This window comes from Sebastes umbrosus, chromosome 4 (assembly GCF_015220745.1).
Source record: "Sebastes umbrosus isolate fSebUmb1 chromosome 4, fSebUmb1.pri, whole genome shotgun sequence".
Classification (NCBI taxonomy): Eukaryota; Metazoa; Chordata; class Actinopteri; order Perciformes; family Sebastidae; genus Sebastes; species Sebastes umbrosus.
In genome coordinates, this window is record NC_051272.1 from 35902350 (window position 1) to 35916474 (window position 14125).

The 14125-nt window shown below is 43.5% G+C and overlaps 1 protein-coding gene across 1 annotated transcript in view; it reads right to left on the minus strand.

The window, feature by feature from the left end:
* Positions 1 to 14125, minus strand: part of LOC119487018 (cytosolic carboxypeptidase 4) — a 167487-nt gene that overhangs the window by 94282 nt on the left and 59080 nt on the right. Inside the window, 3 exon segments of the mRNA XM_037767639.1 lie at positions 2598 to 2656; positions 3402 to 3567; positions 3989 to 4197. Of these exon segments, the coding sequence (XP_037623567.1) occupies positions 2598 to 2656; positions 3402 to 3567; positions 3989 to 4197 (434 nt within the window).

Genomic DNA, 14125 nt, shown 5'->3' on the forward strand with positions numbered 1-14125 from the left:
TTGTAGTGTCCGTCGCTCCCTCCTCAGCCTCCTCAGATTCTGCTTTCTCATTTTAAATCCTCTGTTCTCTTAGCTTTTTCATCTGCCATACCTCTTCTTTTATCCACTTGTCCCACTATATATTATATATATATATACTGGAAAAACAAAGTTTGGAAACTTGTGTTTGGTGATTATTTCTCTGTTGTTACAATGCTAATGGTCATTGTATTTTACATCGTTGGAAAGCCTGTTTATTTACCTTCGCAATGATGTCCCACTTGGGGTGAGCAGCACAGCTGATTATGTGGGTAGCGCCCTAGAAAAATTTGCCAAAATGCTCCGTCAATGGTAAACAGTGTATTCTCCTGTTTGTGTTGACTCTTGTTTTGAGTTGTTTGATGGATTGGATGATTGAACTCTCTATCAGTAACAAGGAACATACAAGACATATTGGCTATTTTACACTTTATTCATTTAATCCACCGTCAGGAGCCTCAGTAGCGGTGGAAGATCCATACGCAGCCACAACAGCTTAGCACCTCCTCGTCATGCTGGTCACCAACCTGGTCACACGTTGCTGTGGGATGGCGTTCCATTCCTCAACCAGGATTCGTTGCAGGTCAGCCAACGAGGTTGTGTTGGTCACTCTAACACGTACAGCACGCCCAACCTGATCCCACATGTTGAATTGGGATGAGGTCTGGACTCTTGGCAGGCCGTTCCATTCTCTCTACTCCCACATTGTGGAGGTAGTCTGTGATAACCCTGGCTCTGTGGGGGTGAGCGTTGTTTCTTGGAGGATGAAGTTAGGTGCCAGATTGTGGAGATATGGGATCGCCGCTGGCTGCAGAATCTCATATCTCCCTGCATTGAGATGGCCTTCAATGATGACAAGCCTTGTTTTACCAGTGAGGAAGATGCCGCCCCACACCATGACACTGCCCCCACCAAAAGCTGTTACTCCATCGGTGCTACAATCAGCATAGCGTTCTCCGCGTCGTCTCCATACTTTGACCCTGCCGTCCAACTTTGGCAGACAGAACCTGGACTCATCACTGAACATGACATTCCCCCACATGTTCAGGTTCCATTGTCTGTGTTGTCGACACCAGCGCAAACGGGCCTGACGGTGAAGAGTAGTCATTGCAGGCTTCCTGGTAGCCTTATGAGAATACACTGTTTACCATTGGCAGAGCATTTGGCAAATTTTTCTTGGGCGCTACCCACATAATCAGCTGTGCTGCTCATCCCACAAATGCATGATCCTTACAAGTTGGACATCATTGCGAAGGTAAATAAACAGGCTTTCCAACGATGTAAAATACAATGATCATTAGCATTGTAACAACAGAGAAATAATCCACCAAACACAAGTTTCCAAACTTTGTTTTTCCAGTTTATATAAAGTTGTGGCTGGTTGGAAATGGAGCAGATAGAGGATACCGATTTCACCCAGCTGCCGCTAGCCATCTAAGGCTGCAGCGGGCGCCGGGCAGCAGCTACGATTTCTCCCGGCCCGGCAGTTTTCTGTGCAGCCTCTCCCGCCGGCCCCAGCCACATGACTTTTATTACTTTTATTTACTTTTTCCTGATAGTGGCGTCCAGGTGTTTTGTTGAAGCTTGTTTTGTTTAGTGGGCCTAAAGGTAAATCGGGTTTGATTGTGTGAGGGACAGATTAAACCTTACTTAAACCTTACCAAACCCATATAGGCTACTCACTGTGAGAGGGAGAAGAAGTGTCTCCTGATTGCCTGCAACTACCAACATCTCTCAAACAGCTCATTTTGCAGATCAGTAGAAAAGTACCCAGTTTAAAAGGCTAAAACCACTCGCTCCAAACCCCCAAACAAAAAGCCACACAAGTCAGCAATGCAGAGACAGTTCATTCAAAGCTTAGTACCTGAGAGTCAAATTTACCTTATTAATTTAGATTAATTTGAAAAACAACATGTTTAAAAAACATAAATTAACAATAATGTAATGTTTTGGAGTTAAAATATCTTCATTTGGGGGCTTTTCCAAACAATATTAATATGTGATTGTATGCAATTAAATCAGCATATATATACAGTATATATAAATACTGTATATATATGCCACCTCCAAAGTCTCCATGCCACCCTCTTGCCAATATATCTGTAGAGCCGCCATGCCCTGCTGACATGGACCGAGCTTTAGACTTTCGTTTGAGCATTCTTGACTTCATTCTCTCTTTTCAGTCTCTGTGTGTGCACACGGCCATGTAGACTCATGCCCTTTTATGGGGATTGGCAGGCAACCTGCTAATTAGGATCAACTGGCACACGCCTTCAATTTACGAGGATTCATCATTATGGATGATAGATTACTTAGGAAGATCTCGGTGAATGAGACCCAATCTTTCTAATGCTAAACTAGTGTGATGAGTGGAGATATAAAGGAAGTTGTTCATACAAATCCTAACTACTTTTCTAGGGTAGTCAAAAGAAATTAATTTAAACGACTAATGAATAACAGAATTGTTTGTTTTTTCTCTGCTAACTACCAATACTGGCCCTCATGACGTACTTTGGTGACTGAAAGTAAAAACAAAAACTCATGAACACAAGGCCACATAGAGCCACACACACACTTACATAGTCTGCCTCTTGGATGTCTTCAGCCTCTTCGTCATCACTCTCCTCACTGGTCTCATCTGGATACAACCGAGACAACAAAGCAGCCAGCGTCAGTGTTCTGTACTTAATTGTCTGTTGGGAAGTTTACTCATGACTTTTAGTAAAGTGAACGCTGTAAAACTGTTACAACTTTGTAGATATTTGTTGTTGCTCTGATTGGGAGGAAACCGACAATATCCAAGGTTCATACAATGTCGTACTCCCACATTTTTAACATCTGCACATCAGTAAAATGAATGATAATAATCATCATCATCATCACCACCACCAATATTATTATTATTATTATTATTATTACTATAACAATTGCATTACAATTAATTAACAAAAGGGATTTCAAACTAACAAGAAGAATCTTAAGACAAAGACATGATATTATTACGAACTGGGGCCCCGGAGAAGACTAAGGATGTCTTGAAAATGTAAGTTTATTTTTTTCTGCCACTGGGAATATGGACTACACTACATCCAAAATATAATATAGAACATTAAATTAAATATATAAGTACTCAACAAAATAGGCCAAGAAATGCAACGCACTTCAATAAATACTATTCATTTTTTCAGTCATAAAACTTTGACCAGCTCGTCTTAAAATATTCCCAAATTGAAAGTATTGCATTGTATGTTACATTTATTCCGTTTATTATGATTATTTACTATTATTTTACATATCTTACAACTCCACTGATCCGAGTCAGTAACTGTTATCAAAGGGTGCTTCTGCTGCACGTTGACATGAGGTGAATACTGATACTGTACCTGGTTCCGCATCCATATCAGGCAAAGCGCATGGTCTTCCAGGCAGGGGGAAGGTGTACGCGGACTGATCTGATGTCAGTGGAAGAGGGGTTTTAGGAAGACACTTCCTCATCAGCTGCACAGAGAGCTCCACCAGAGACTCCAGACCTTTACTCAGCAAACACGTCTGCAGAGAATAAAAAAATAATTAAACTCAGTTAATAGATCTATCTAAAGAAAAGTAAAGGACTGTACTAACAGGGAAAGAATGTGCCACAAGATGTCCATCAAACTTCATCTTGGGATGACAGTAGTACTGATGTGTTTTCAAAATGAAAACTTCAGTGTGGACGTAAGGGGGGGCCCGCGCTGAGCACAAGGACGCGAAAGAAATCTTCACGACTGCATATGCGTGCACGAACCAAGTGAACCAGTTCACAGTATGACTTTCTGTTGATGGTGAAGGGGGAAATATTTGTTTCTGGACTGGAACAAACAGACCCTAAAGATTAGGAGAGGTCCCATTAATAGATCAGTGCAGTGAGGATAGGGCAGGGAGACTGGAAATAGTACAGACAAAAAAAACAATCAGGAAATCTGAACTTCACCTGTGTAGTTTCATACAGCAGTCTGATGCCTCCGTGGGATACGAAAGCCTGTCTGCCTGCAGTACTGTGGGTGACCTTATGGAGGCAGCGCAGCAGTGCGTGGCGGATTGCGACGGCAGCATGTGGAGCTCCCTTGCTGTGCCAGTCCTCGTAAAGCCGCAAGAGGCCAGAGATGTAACCCTTAGATACCACCGAGCAAACATTAGCCTCTGCGAGGGAGAGACACAGACAAACACAGGAGAGGGAGGGGGAGGATCAGTACTCTTCTTCTGTTGACATCCACTTCAATAATGGCTGACTGGAGACAACGTGGACTGAGCAAATCCACATCAAATCTGGCGATGTACAGACTCAAAATTTACTTAAGATCTGGGATTCCTAACTACGTCTGTTCATTTGGCCACATAATGTCACTCGGCCCGCTCTCCATCCACTCTGACCCACAGAAAAGCAGCTGTGTGGAAAAAAGCAGTGTGAATGGTGGTCTGGCTTTATGTTACTGTGACTGAGGTGGTAACCTGTCCATGTGTAGTAACTCATAACGTAATAACAGTTTTGTTCATAATGTAATAAGTTATTAGCATTATTACATTTAGGAATGCACCGATACCACTTTGTTTCAGAACGAGTACAAGTACTTAGATTTGGGTACTCGCCGATACTGAGTACTGACATGAGTACTTCTCTGTGCCAAAAGACCCTCGTTAACAGCCAGCTGGAGGGTGTGAGCGACGCACGACAGGCTGGGGAGTCCGCATACGAGGCGGTGCGCCGCGACCGGCTCTAATTTGGCTTGAAAGGCTCGGGACGAAGGTGGCTCGCGGCCGCAGCTTTACAGCGCTCCCCGCCCGGACCTCGTCGCACCGTGACGGGGCTCCCTACCCCCGGTGCGACTGTCGACCGGGGCGGACTGTCCTCAGTGCGCCCAACCGCATCGTGCCGCGGCCCACGTAAAAGGCGCCAGAGGTCTGTGGCGATGTCGGCAACCCACACAACTTGTCTTGAAACACGGACCAAGGAATCTAACGCACGCGCGAGTCAGAGGGTGCAAGCAAAACCCTGTGGCGCAATGAAAGTGAGGGCCGGCGTGCGCCCTTAACATAACGTCACGCTGCCATAAAGTGGTGTCGGGGCCGTTGTATCAGAGCCGTTTTGCGAGTACATGAGCACAGTATCAGTGCATCCCTAATTACGTTATAAACTGAACAAAAAAAAAGTTGAATATTGTGATAAATTCAGCACATAATGTAACAATTTTAAAAAAAAGAGCACTCTCCCTGTCTTCTTAAAGCACAGGAACCCTCTAGTTTTACATGACACAAGTGGAGTAGATAATTTAAAGCTACTGGACTTTGTTTGGTCAAGAGGACATTTTCATGAAGCCTCTTGGATGTGAGACTACGAGATATCCAGTGACCTGGACAAATGAGAACCTTCACAGAGATGATGGTGAATTTAATATACTGGTGAAATAATTGTTCCACACGTCATTATTCCAGTTCTTCAGTACTATTTTTGTAGTAGCATGGGAACCCTTCTTATGTTACATTAAATGCATGATGCAAGAGGCATATTTACTATTAACAACAACAATATTTTACAACTAGAAACAGTTCTGTGCTACTGTAGAAACATGACGGCCAGCTCCGTGAAGAGGACCTACTCCGTAAGTAGATAAACCAGGCTCATTGTAGGGTAAGGAAAACCCAGCGATTCTTAGTTTCAGGTGATTACACACTGAAGAAAACATACTTATTAATATTATATTTCATTTCTGCCAAGAGATCCCCCTAAATACTACATACTGCTCCTTTAAATAAAGTGAAAAAAATATAATTAAATCTATGCAAGAACAACACGCACAATGTTGCAACGAGGAATTGTAGGTTCAAAACCCTGTTTCATAACCTTTACATTATAGATCAAACACCATGAAATTAAAACTGAAACAATGAATATTAAAAAAGGGGAAAAAAAGCTTGTTTTTTTCCAAAATATGTCTTTTATTTCGAACCATCCAAAGGATCCATGCCCTCATCCATCGGGTATCTTGACCAAAAAGCTGCTTGACGTGCAAGGAAAGGTGCATCCTGCTACTTTGCTACAGATTCATAATGCTAATGCAGCAGTTTTGATCTTTCTTAAGCTGCAAATTATCAGCTAAAGAATCTAAAAATATATATTTGTGGCAAAAATGGCACGAAAAGCTCTCTGAAGAAGTTTGAAACGCCATTGAAAAAGCCAAGCAGTGACATGTCAACAGACAGGCTTAACTCAATAATGGTTGATAGTATATTTAGTGGGTAAGTTAGGGCTTGCAATGGAGAGAGTGTCAGGGTCAGCATGACTACTGATACTAGGACTTGTATAAGGCACAACATGAGGGACATTATCAGGATCTGCATGTGGGACTGCATCGAGGCCAGTCTGACGGACTGCAGTGAAGCCAGCATGAGGTCCAGCACTGGGATCAGTGTGAGGGACTGCATTGAGGCCAGTCTATTATTCGAGCATTAGAGCTCACCCCTCTCCCTGTCTCCCCGTCCGTTTACTATGGACAGTGGCACCTGACACTCTCACCCTCTAGTCTACGGCAACACGTCCATGGTTCAGAAACAACGGCGTTGATTAACAATGCACATGCATGTGAGGTGATAGGTCAGAGTCAAATTGCATCACAGCAATCAGTGGACTGGGTGACAGTGACGAATATCATTTGGCTTGATTAAAGTACATGTTTGAGAAAAAAAAAATACAAATCAGGCTTTTATTCATAAAAAATATGATATCTGAGTCCAAAAGTTAAAAGAGCCACGGCCTCCCTATCCCCCCCGCTGAGATTTTTTTTTAACTTGTGACCATAAACAGTTACAAAACTCACTCAACTCTCACCAATGGGTTGCAGGCAGATGGACAACAAACAGGTTAACAGGTGTAGCAGATATGTGGTTGAAGTGACACTCTGACACCCTACGCTCCTCTACCTGGTATATACCACAGCTTCTACCAACAGTGAAGGGCACAGACCCTCCCACAATTAGTATCAATTAACTTGATATACCGTATGTACAACATAACCTTAAAGGGACTCTACGTAAGAAGAGTGAGAACGAGCGCCGTGTGTGACTGAAGGCAAGCAGGCAGGCAGAGGAACAGAGTACAGCAGAGACTCCGGTCCTGGAGACCAAAGCTACGGTCTCCACCGCGTCCTCCGACCGCGGCAAACACTGTTTAACAGACGGGCTTCACTAGATACAACCAAGAGGTTTTGGTGCTTCCGTGTAGTTTGTGTTGGAGTCTTGTCTGAACAGCGTAGCCACACGCGAGCGCGCACGGGACACCAACCCGCAATGATTTCTACATGTAAGAAGTTACAAACAGTCCCTTTAATATTTACATATATAAAGTACAAATGAACATTACATGATACAGTTTAACTACAATGCACAATAACCTGAAGAAATACCAAACAAAAGACAACATTACCAAGTTGTAGCCATTTAATTGTGTCAACGATGTGAGGAACTTGTATCTGTGAGTCCCAAAACCACCAAGAAAGCATCTGAAGTTTGCCTTTTTCGTAGGTAAGGATAACCTCGACAAATAAAGCAAATATGCTGAAAAACTTCTAAATTTGAACACCGTGCAAAAATAAGATAAGTGTAAATAGAGCTTCATGCATCTTTAATGCTTTTCAAACCGGAGTTAAAAGCTGCTTTAGAGAGTAATAGAATGTTTAGTTATTGTTGTCAGGTCTTCATTGGCTCCTGAAAAGCAGAGACAAACACAGCAGTGAAGTATGTAAGATGCCAACACAGAATAAGTGTTGTTTGATTAAATATGCTCCCAGAACAGTTTGGGATCAGGAGGGAAACTGCATTCAAAATATTGGTCGCCAGGAAGAAAAAAAATACTTAAAATCTAAAAATATGACTTGATAGTAGCTTAATTGTTGCCTTTATGTTCACTCCAAACATTGCATTACAGATCAAAGTGAAACACTGAGAGCAGGCTCATTTCGATGTTCTAGTTTATGGGGCGAACGCAGTCCCCTTGATGTTTTGTGCAAATTGGCACTTTGACATGAAGCGCAAGCACAATGTTGCATAAATCATGTAAAAGCTCAGAGCCCACCAAATCTCTCGCTGCCTCTGGAGTAGTGACTCTCTAAACTGTCACTGCACAAAATGTGTCCATGAGCTCTGACAAGAGGATTAGAAAGAAAAAAAACTGTGTACACAACAAGAAAAGAAAAAAAGTTTAGACAGAGAGAGAGAGAGAGAAGGAAGCATCACTTTATTTGCTGAATTGATCCCACAGGGTCACAAACCAGCCAGATGCTGCTTGTTCTCTGTGGAATTAATCTTAGGTGTGACATGAATTAAACCAGAGTGTCATCTCCCATTCCCTTTAAAAGCCAGGTGAGCGTCATGGTTATGGCGTTTATTGTTATGAATGAAGCTTCAAAGCTTCCAACGTTTCAGTGCAGCCCTAGAATTGTCTAATTTTGACGAGTATCATATTCCGTTTAATGATTATGTTTGCTCTCTGTTTACTGTTGTGGCTCGTGCTGCCAGTAGTGGTAACTTGCAAGGCAATTGCCACCTACATGGTAGCAGGAGTTGATTGGGCTTGACGTGACGGGGCAGCTTGTACACTACCTTAAAACCTGTCTGGTTCCATGTGGTATGAGTCTGTAATCCAATACTTGGAAGACAATAGGTTTAAGGGAGAGGACTAACAAATCAACTCCACCACCCCCTCAAACTTAAGTGTTGGGCGTGGGGCTAACAACTCCACCCCGTAAAATAGCATCTTATATGAGCAACACTATTGTCACCAGGCCCACAGTAGACCCCAAACTATTCGGGTGGTAGTATGATCACTCCTGATGAAAGCCAAAAGGAAGTCAGGAGTGTGAGAGAGGGTCTACTTGGGCCAAAAACCAAGATCCACCTTGGAGCATGGAATGTCCGAACCATGTTTGAGACCTCCAAGACAGCACAAGTCCTCAGTGAGATGAAAAGGAGTCACCTGGACATCCTGGGGATAAGTGAAAGTCACTGGAGTGGCTCCGGACTTCAAGTGCTGTATGATGGATCTGGCACAATAAATTGGTGCATAAAAATAGCAAGAAATTAAATGTTTGACGCTCAAAATTTCCATTGTGAACCCGCCGATGTAGACGCATCTTACTATCTGAATAATGCACCTTTTAAACATGAGGGAAACACTGCGACATTGACTTTAGACCAGGTTGTTGTTGATCAATGACGCAATCTCTTTCTGTTGCCTCAAGATAGCAACGCGCCAACAAAGCACCTGACCACACATCATTTTAAGACCAACACGCCGATGGGGCGCACAGAGTACATTTGCTTCTTACAAAACGTGGAAGAGCTGGGCGTGAAAAAGACAACTGCATCGGTCTGAAACTAGCAACGACAGTTTGTGCTGCGTCGTGTGCTGCTCTGCGCCCGGTGTAAGATAGATAGGGCCTTGTATATCTTAACAGCTCGTCCAGAACGCAATAAAAACACATCCTGGCTGTGTCGATAATCAAGATCAATATTCAGGATCCCCTGATAATAACCCCCTAACCTTTCCTCTCTCGCACCACTTTCAGGACCTGCAGTTTACCTCTTGTAGGTCTACCCATGAAACATTGATGGATTACCAAACATGCCTCCTGGGCACAGACCGAGAGAATCAAAGAGTCATGGAGCTGCTAAGCCACGTTTCCCTGCTCCCAAGAGGATGAACCATTTCCATTTTAGAACTCCATGCGCTTTCCTTTAGCACCACGCTCAGGACAAACTTTAGCTGCACTATTGATGAGATCTACGAACATCAACAATGTCAGAGTGTTTCTCATTCTTTCAACAATTTCATGTTGTTTGGGTGTGATGAACACTGAGGGCCACTAACAGACTTCAGGCTGTTAGTATTGCTAATAAAATATCCAATTCTGGACCCTAGCCTTCAAATAAAACAAATGTTCTGTCCTTGTTCCATAATAAATATATTGAGCAGGAAGATAACAGCCATAGCTAACAACCAAGAGCTCTTCACAGCGCCACAGGCTCATAGACACATACTGTACTGTGACAGCTGCCAATTCTCTGGTGCTTGCTGTTGTTTCCCTTTTCCTTGGTGTTTTTTTGGTTGAACTGCTGAGTGATTAGAGGGTTATTCAGTTCACCTGTTGCGCAGGGTGTGGGGACTGGCTCTTAAATGATAGTTGAGAGCAGCTTGGTGCATTCCCCTCTTGGCCAATCAGGGTGCAACGACGCCCTTTCTGTAGGGCTTAAAAGAAGAGGGAAACTGCACACCCAGTGTCATTCTGATCTCTCCTTCACTCAATGCAACATGTGTTATCAGCAAAACCAGAAACTCTGGTCTGTTTTGGGCCCTTTTGGGATTCTGTGATCTTTGTGTTTTGTTTGTTGAGAGTGTTGACTCCTAGTTGGGGAAACAAGTTAAGTGCCAATCAATTGGGTTACCTGCACTGGGACGATTAGGTGCTATTTGTGCAACGATCTGGCTTGCCTCACGATAGCCTAACGCCTGCAGGCTGTATTTTTGTATTCTATTCATTTGTTGATTTTCAATGAAACCCTTTATACCCATTTCTTTTAGTGTATTTTATTTGGGAAAACTTTAAAGGAGGGTAAAAGGAAAAGCAAAACCAATATTTCAGTTTCCTTAATTGTTTGTTATTATAGAGGCATTTGTTCATTATCGAAGAGGCATTTGTTCACTGACTGAACAACTAAAGTCTGGGGAACTCAGTACCGCCACAGTACTGTCTGTCTATAGCAGCTGAGAATCAAAGAAGCTCTGCAGACTGGAGGAAATAGCATGGTCCAACATGTGGAAGGGGACCAGAGAGGTGTGGGGCTGCATGTGTGAAGTATACTGTTCATGAAATACAGAGATAAAGGAGAGTATGTCTGTGAGTTTATACTATACAGTAAGAGATGAAACAAATCCTCCATTCAGAATGTCTCACACACTAAATGAGTATGATTCAACCACACACACACACACACATACAAAATGAGATCCATCACCATCAGGTGCTCAGCCTGGAAGCACAGTGCAATAGTGACCCCTGCAGGAACAACTGAACCATTATAACACAGAGTTCTGCTCTGAGACCAAGAACCTTCAGGAGAGGAGGGGAGACGGGAGGGGAGGGGAGAGGAGGGGAGACGAGAAGAGAGGAGGGAGAGGAGACGGGAGGAGACGAGAGGAGGGAGGGGAGACGAGAGGAGAGGAGAGTTTTTTTTTGTTTGGGGGGGAGACGAGAGGAGAGGAGAGTTTTTTTTGTTTGGGAGGGGAGAGGAGAGGAGAGTTTTTTTTTTTGTTTGGTTTTCAAAATCCCTTTATTTAAACATTTCAGAGAAATAAATATCAGATCACTGTCACATCATTCACCTGAGGTGAACATACAACAGAAAAACCACATTCATTCAAAACCAGAAATGTATTTCTCTGATCAGAAATTGAAAATTAAATCTCCATCCTCTCCCACAGAGCATAACAAATCACAAGAAAGAACCTCCTTGAAACCACCTCTTTTTAAAAGCTCAAACAGTGCCGACAGCTGAGGACACTGAACAAATAAATGCAAGTGTCTCAGTCTGAGAGCAGAAAGTACACTCTTCCCCCAGCTCAGGATCCAGGTGCACTCTGTATCTGTTTGTGGCTATTGCCCCAAAATTAACATGATCATATCTACACACACAAACAACATCTCTCATGAGGAACATGTTGTCCATGATTGTCCGGTCAGGAACACAATATGTTTTGTCTGAATGAACAATTGGTTCATGGATGTCCTTAAGTCTGTTTGATAAGGCTCTGGAAAGCATGTTATAATCAGAACAGAGGAGGGCAACCGGCCTCCAGTTCTTAAGTAGAGCCAGGTCACCTTTCTTGGGCAGCCTGGAAAGCACTGCTCGCTAACAGGAGGCAGGAAGAGATCCTGTTCTACAGCACTACAACAAAACCCCATGTAGATCAGGCCCAGGGGTATTCCAGAAACATTTATAAAGGTCGGTGGAGAGACCATCAACCCCTGGTGCCCGTCCTGATGCCATCTGATTGACAGCAACTGTCAACTCCACCAGAGCAGCTCTCTCTTCCGGGCTGGGCTGAGGAAGCCCTTCCAGGAGCTCCTCGCGACACTCCATGCTGCGTTGTTCTGCCCCAAAGAGGTCAGCGGAGAAGTCCATCACCTGTCTCCTCATCTCACCCGGACTGGTGGTCACTCTGCCTCCTGGGAGCTTAAGTCAGATCATCTGCTTCCTCTGTGGCACCGATCTCTCCAGGTTGAAGAAGAAAGAGCTCGGGGCATCCATATCTTTTAGCTGGAGGAAGCGAGACCTGACAAGAGCCCCCTTCATTCTCTCCTGCAGGAAGGAGTTCAACTCCAGCTTCTTCTCCTGCAGCAGATGACCCGTATTGGGATCTGAGTCTCGATGTAACCCTTCCACAATATGCCTGATGCTGGCTTCAAGCTCCTGAATTGCTGTCTTGATCTTAGCAGTAGAATGGGAGGTGTACTGCTGACAAAAAAACACAAATGTGACTTTCCAACCTCCCACCACTGATTCAAAGAGTTATATCAGCTTGAGTTTGTTGTTAAAAAAGCCAGTAGGACTTAACCCTTTGACCTGGCAAAGTGATTGTAGTCTATGCTGACAAAGTGGTGGCCAGTGAAGCCAACTGGAGATAGATACAACTGTGAACTAATCTGGACCTGAGGCTTTAGGGAATGTAGATCCTGTCTACTCTGGCTGCACTCACCCTGTTATTACTGACCCTCACCGTATGTATTGTCTAGATTGTGGATGTTTGAACCTCCATGTGTCTGACAGATCCAGCTGTGAGATGATGCTGTTAAGGCTCTGTGATGACTTGTCCTGTCTAAAGTGCAGTTCACATCTCCTCCAATACTTAATTGGTCCTGATGGTAATTCTTCAGCTCATTGTCTACTCTTTCTGCTCCTTGATTTGGAGCATATATGTTGACAAAGCAGAACACAGAGTCCTCTATTTCTGCCCTGACAACCAACAGCCGACCCTTCACCACTTCAGAAGAGGATAAGACAGTAGCATTAGCAGTTGTTCTAAACAGAACAGCTACACCCACACTAAAATGAATGCCATGGCTTAGGGCATATGACCCCTCCCACCATAAGCCCCAATCTCAGCTCAGGTCAGGTGACTTTATTTGTAACCGTAGATAGATTTGTTTTGCAGCAAAATAGAGGATGGCATCCGTATTGACAATAAGGTAGAGCACAGACAAGAGACAGACACACCAAAAACATGATAAAGAGTACTCAAAGGCTTACAGGTATCAGGACCCAGCAAAAAGAGAAGGACACAAGAACAATATAAAAAAACACTGAAATATCAGGACAAAAAAGATGAGTATAATAAAACGAGAAAAGGGATAAACTTCCATAAATATGTGCCAAAGCTGCTGGGACTTATTTAAATGAACAATTGCAGCTGGAACAAAGCTGTTCCTGTAGCGCTTTGTTCTACACCTTGGGACCCTAAACCTCCGACCAGATGGGAGAAGCTGGAACTCACCAGACAGAGGATGAGAGTCATCGCTGGCTATCCGCTGTAACTGCCTGGTATACAGGGACTCTAAGCTCAGCTGTGACTCACCAATCAGTCGACTGGTATATTTAACGATCTGACTCAGCCTATTTCTGTCTTTCAGAGGCAGAGTACCAAACCATAACACTGGTGAAAAGGATAAAACAGACTCAATAAAAGCACGATAAAATAATGTCATCATAGTTTTTCCGATGTGGAAGTAGGACAGCTTCCCTCAGCAGAACAGACGCTGGTGCCCCTTCTTTCACACAGCTTCACAATTCGCCTCAAAGTTCAGTGTAGCGTCAATGATAGTCCCGAGGTATTTATATGACTGCACATGTTCGACAGTTTGACCCTTAATGTTTGTCACTTCAGGTTTACAGGCATGTCTTCTAAAATCAATGATCATATCTTTGATTTTAGATATGTTTAGTTGCAGATATGATTCTTCACACCATTTGACAAAGTCATCAGCTACAGGGCCATGGCTGCTCTCATTACCCTGAAGCAGAC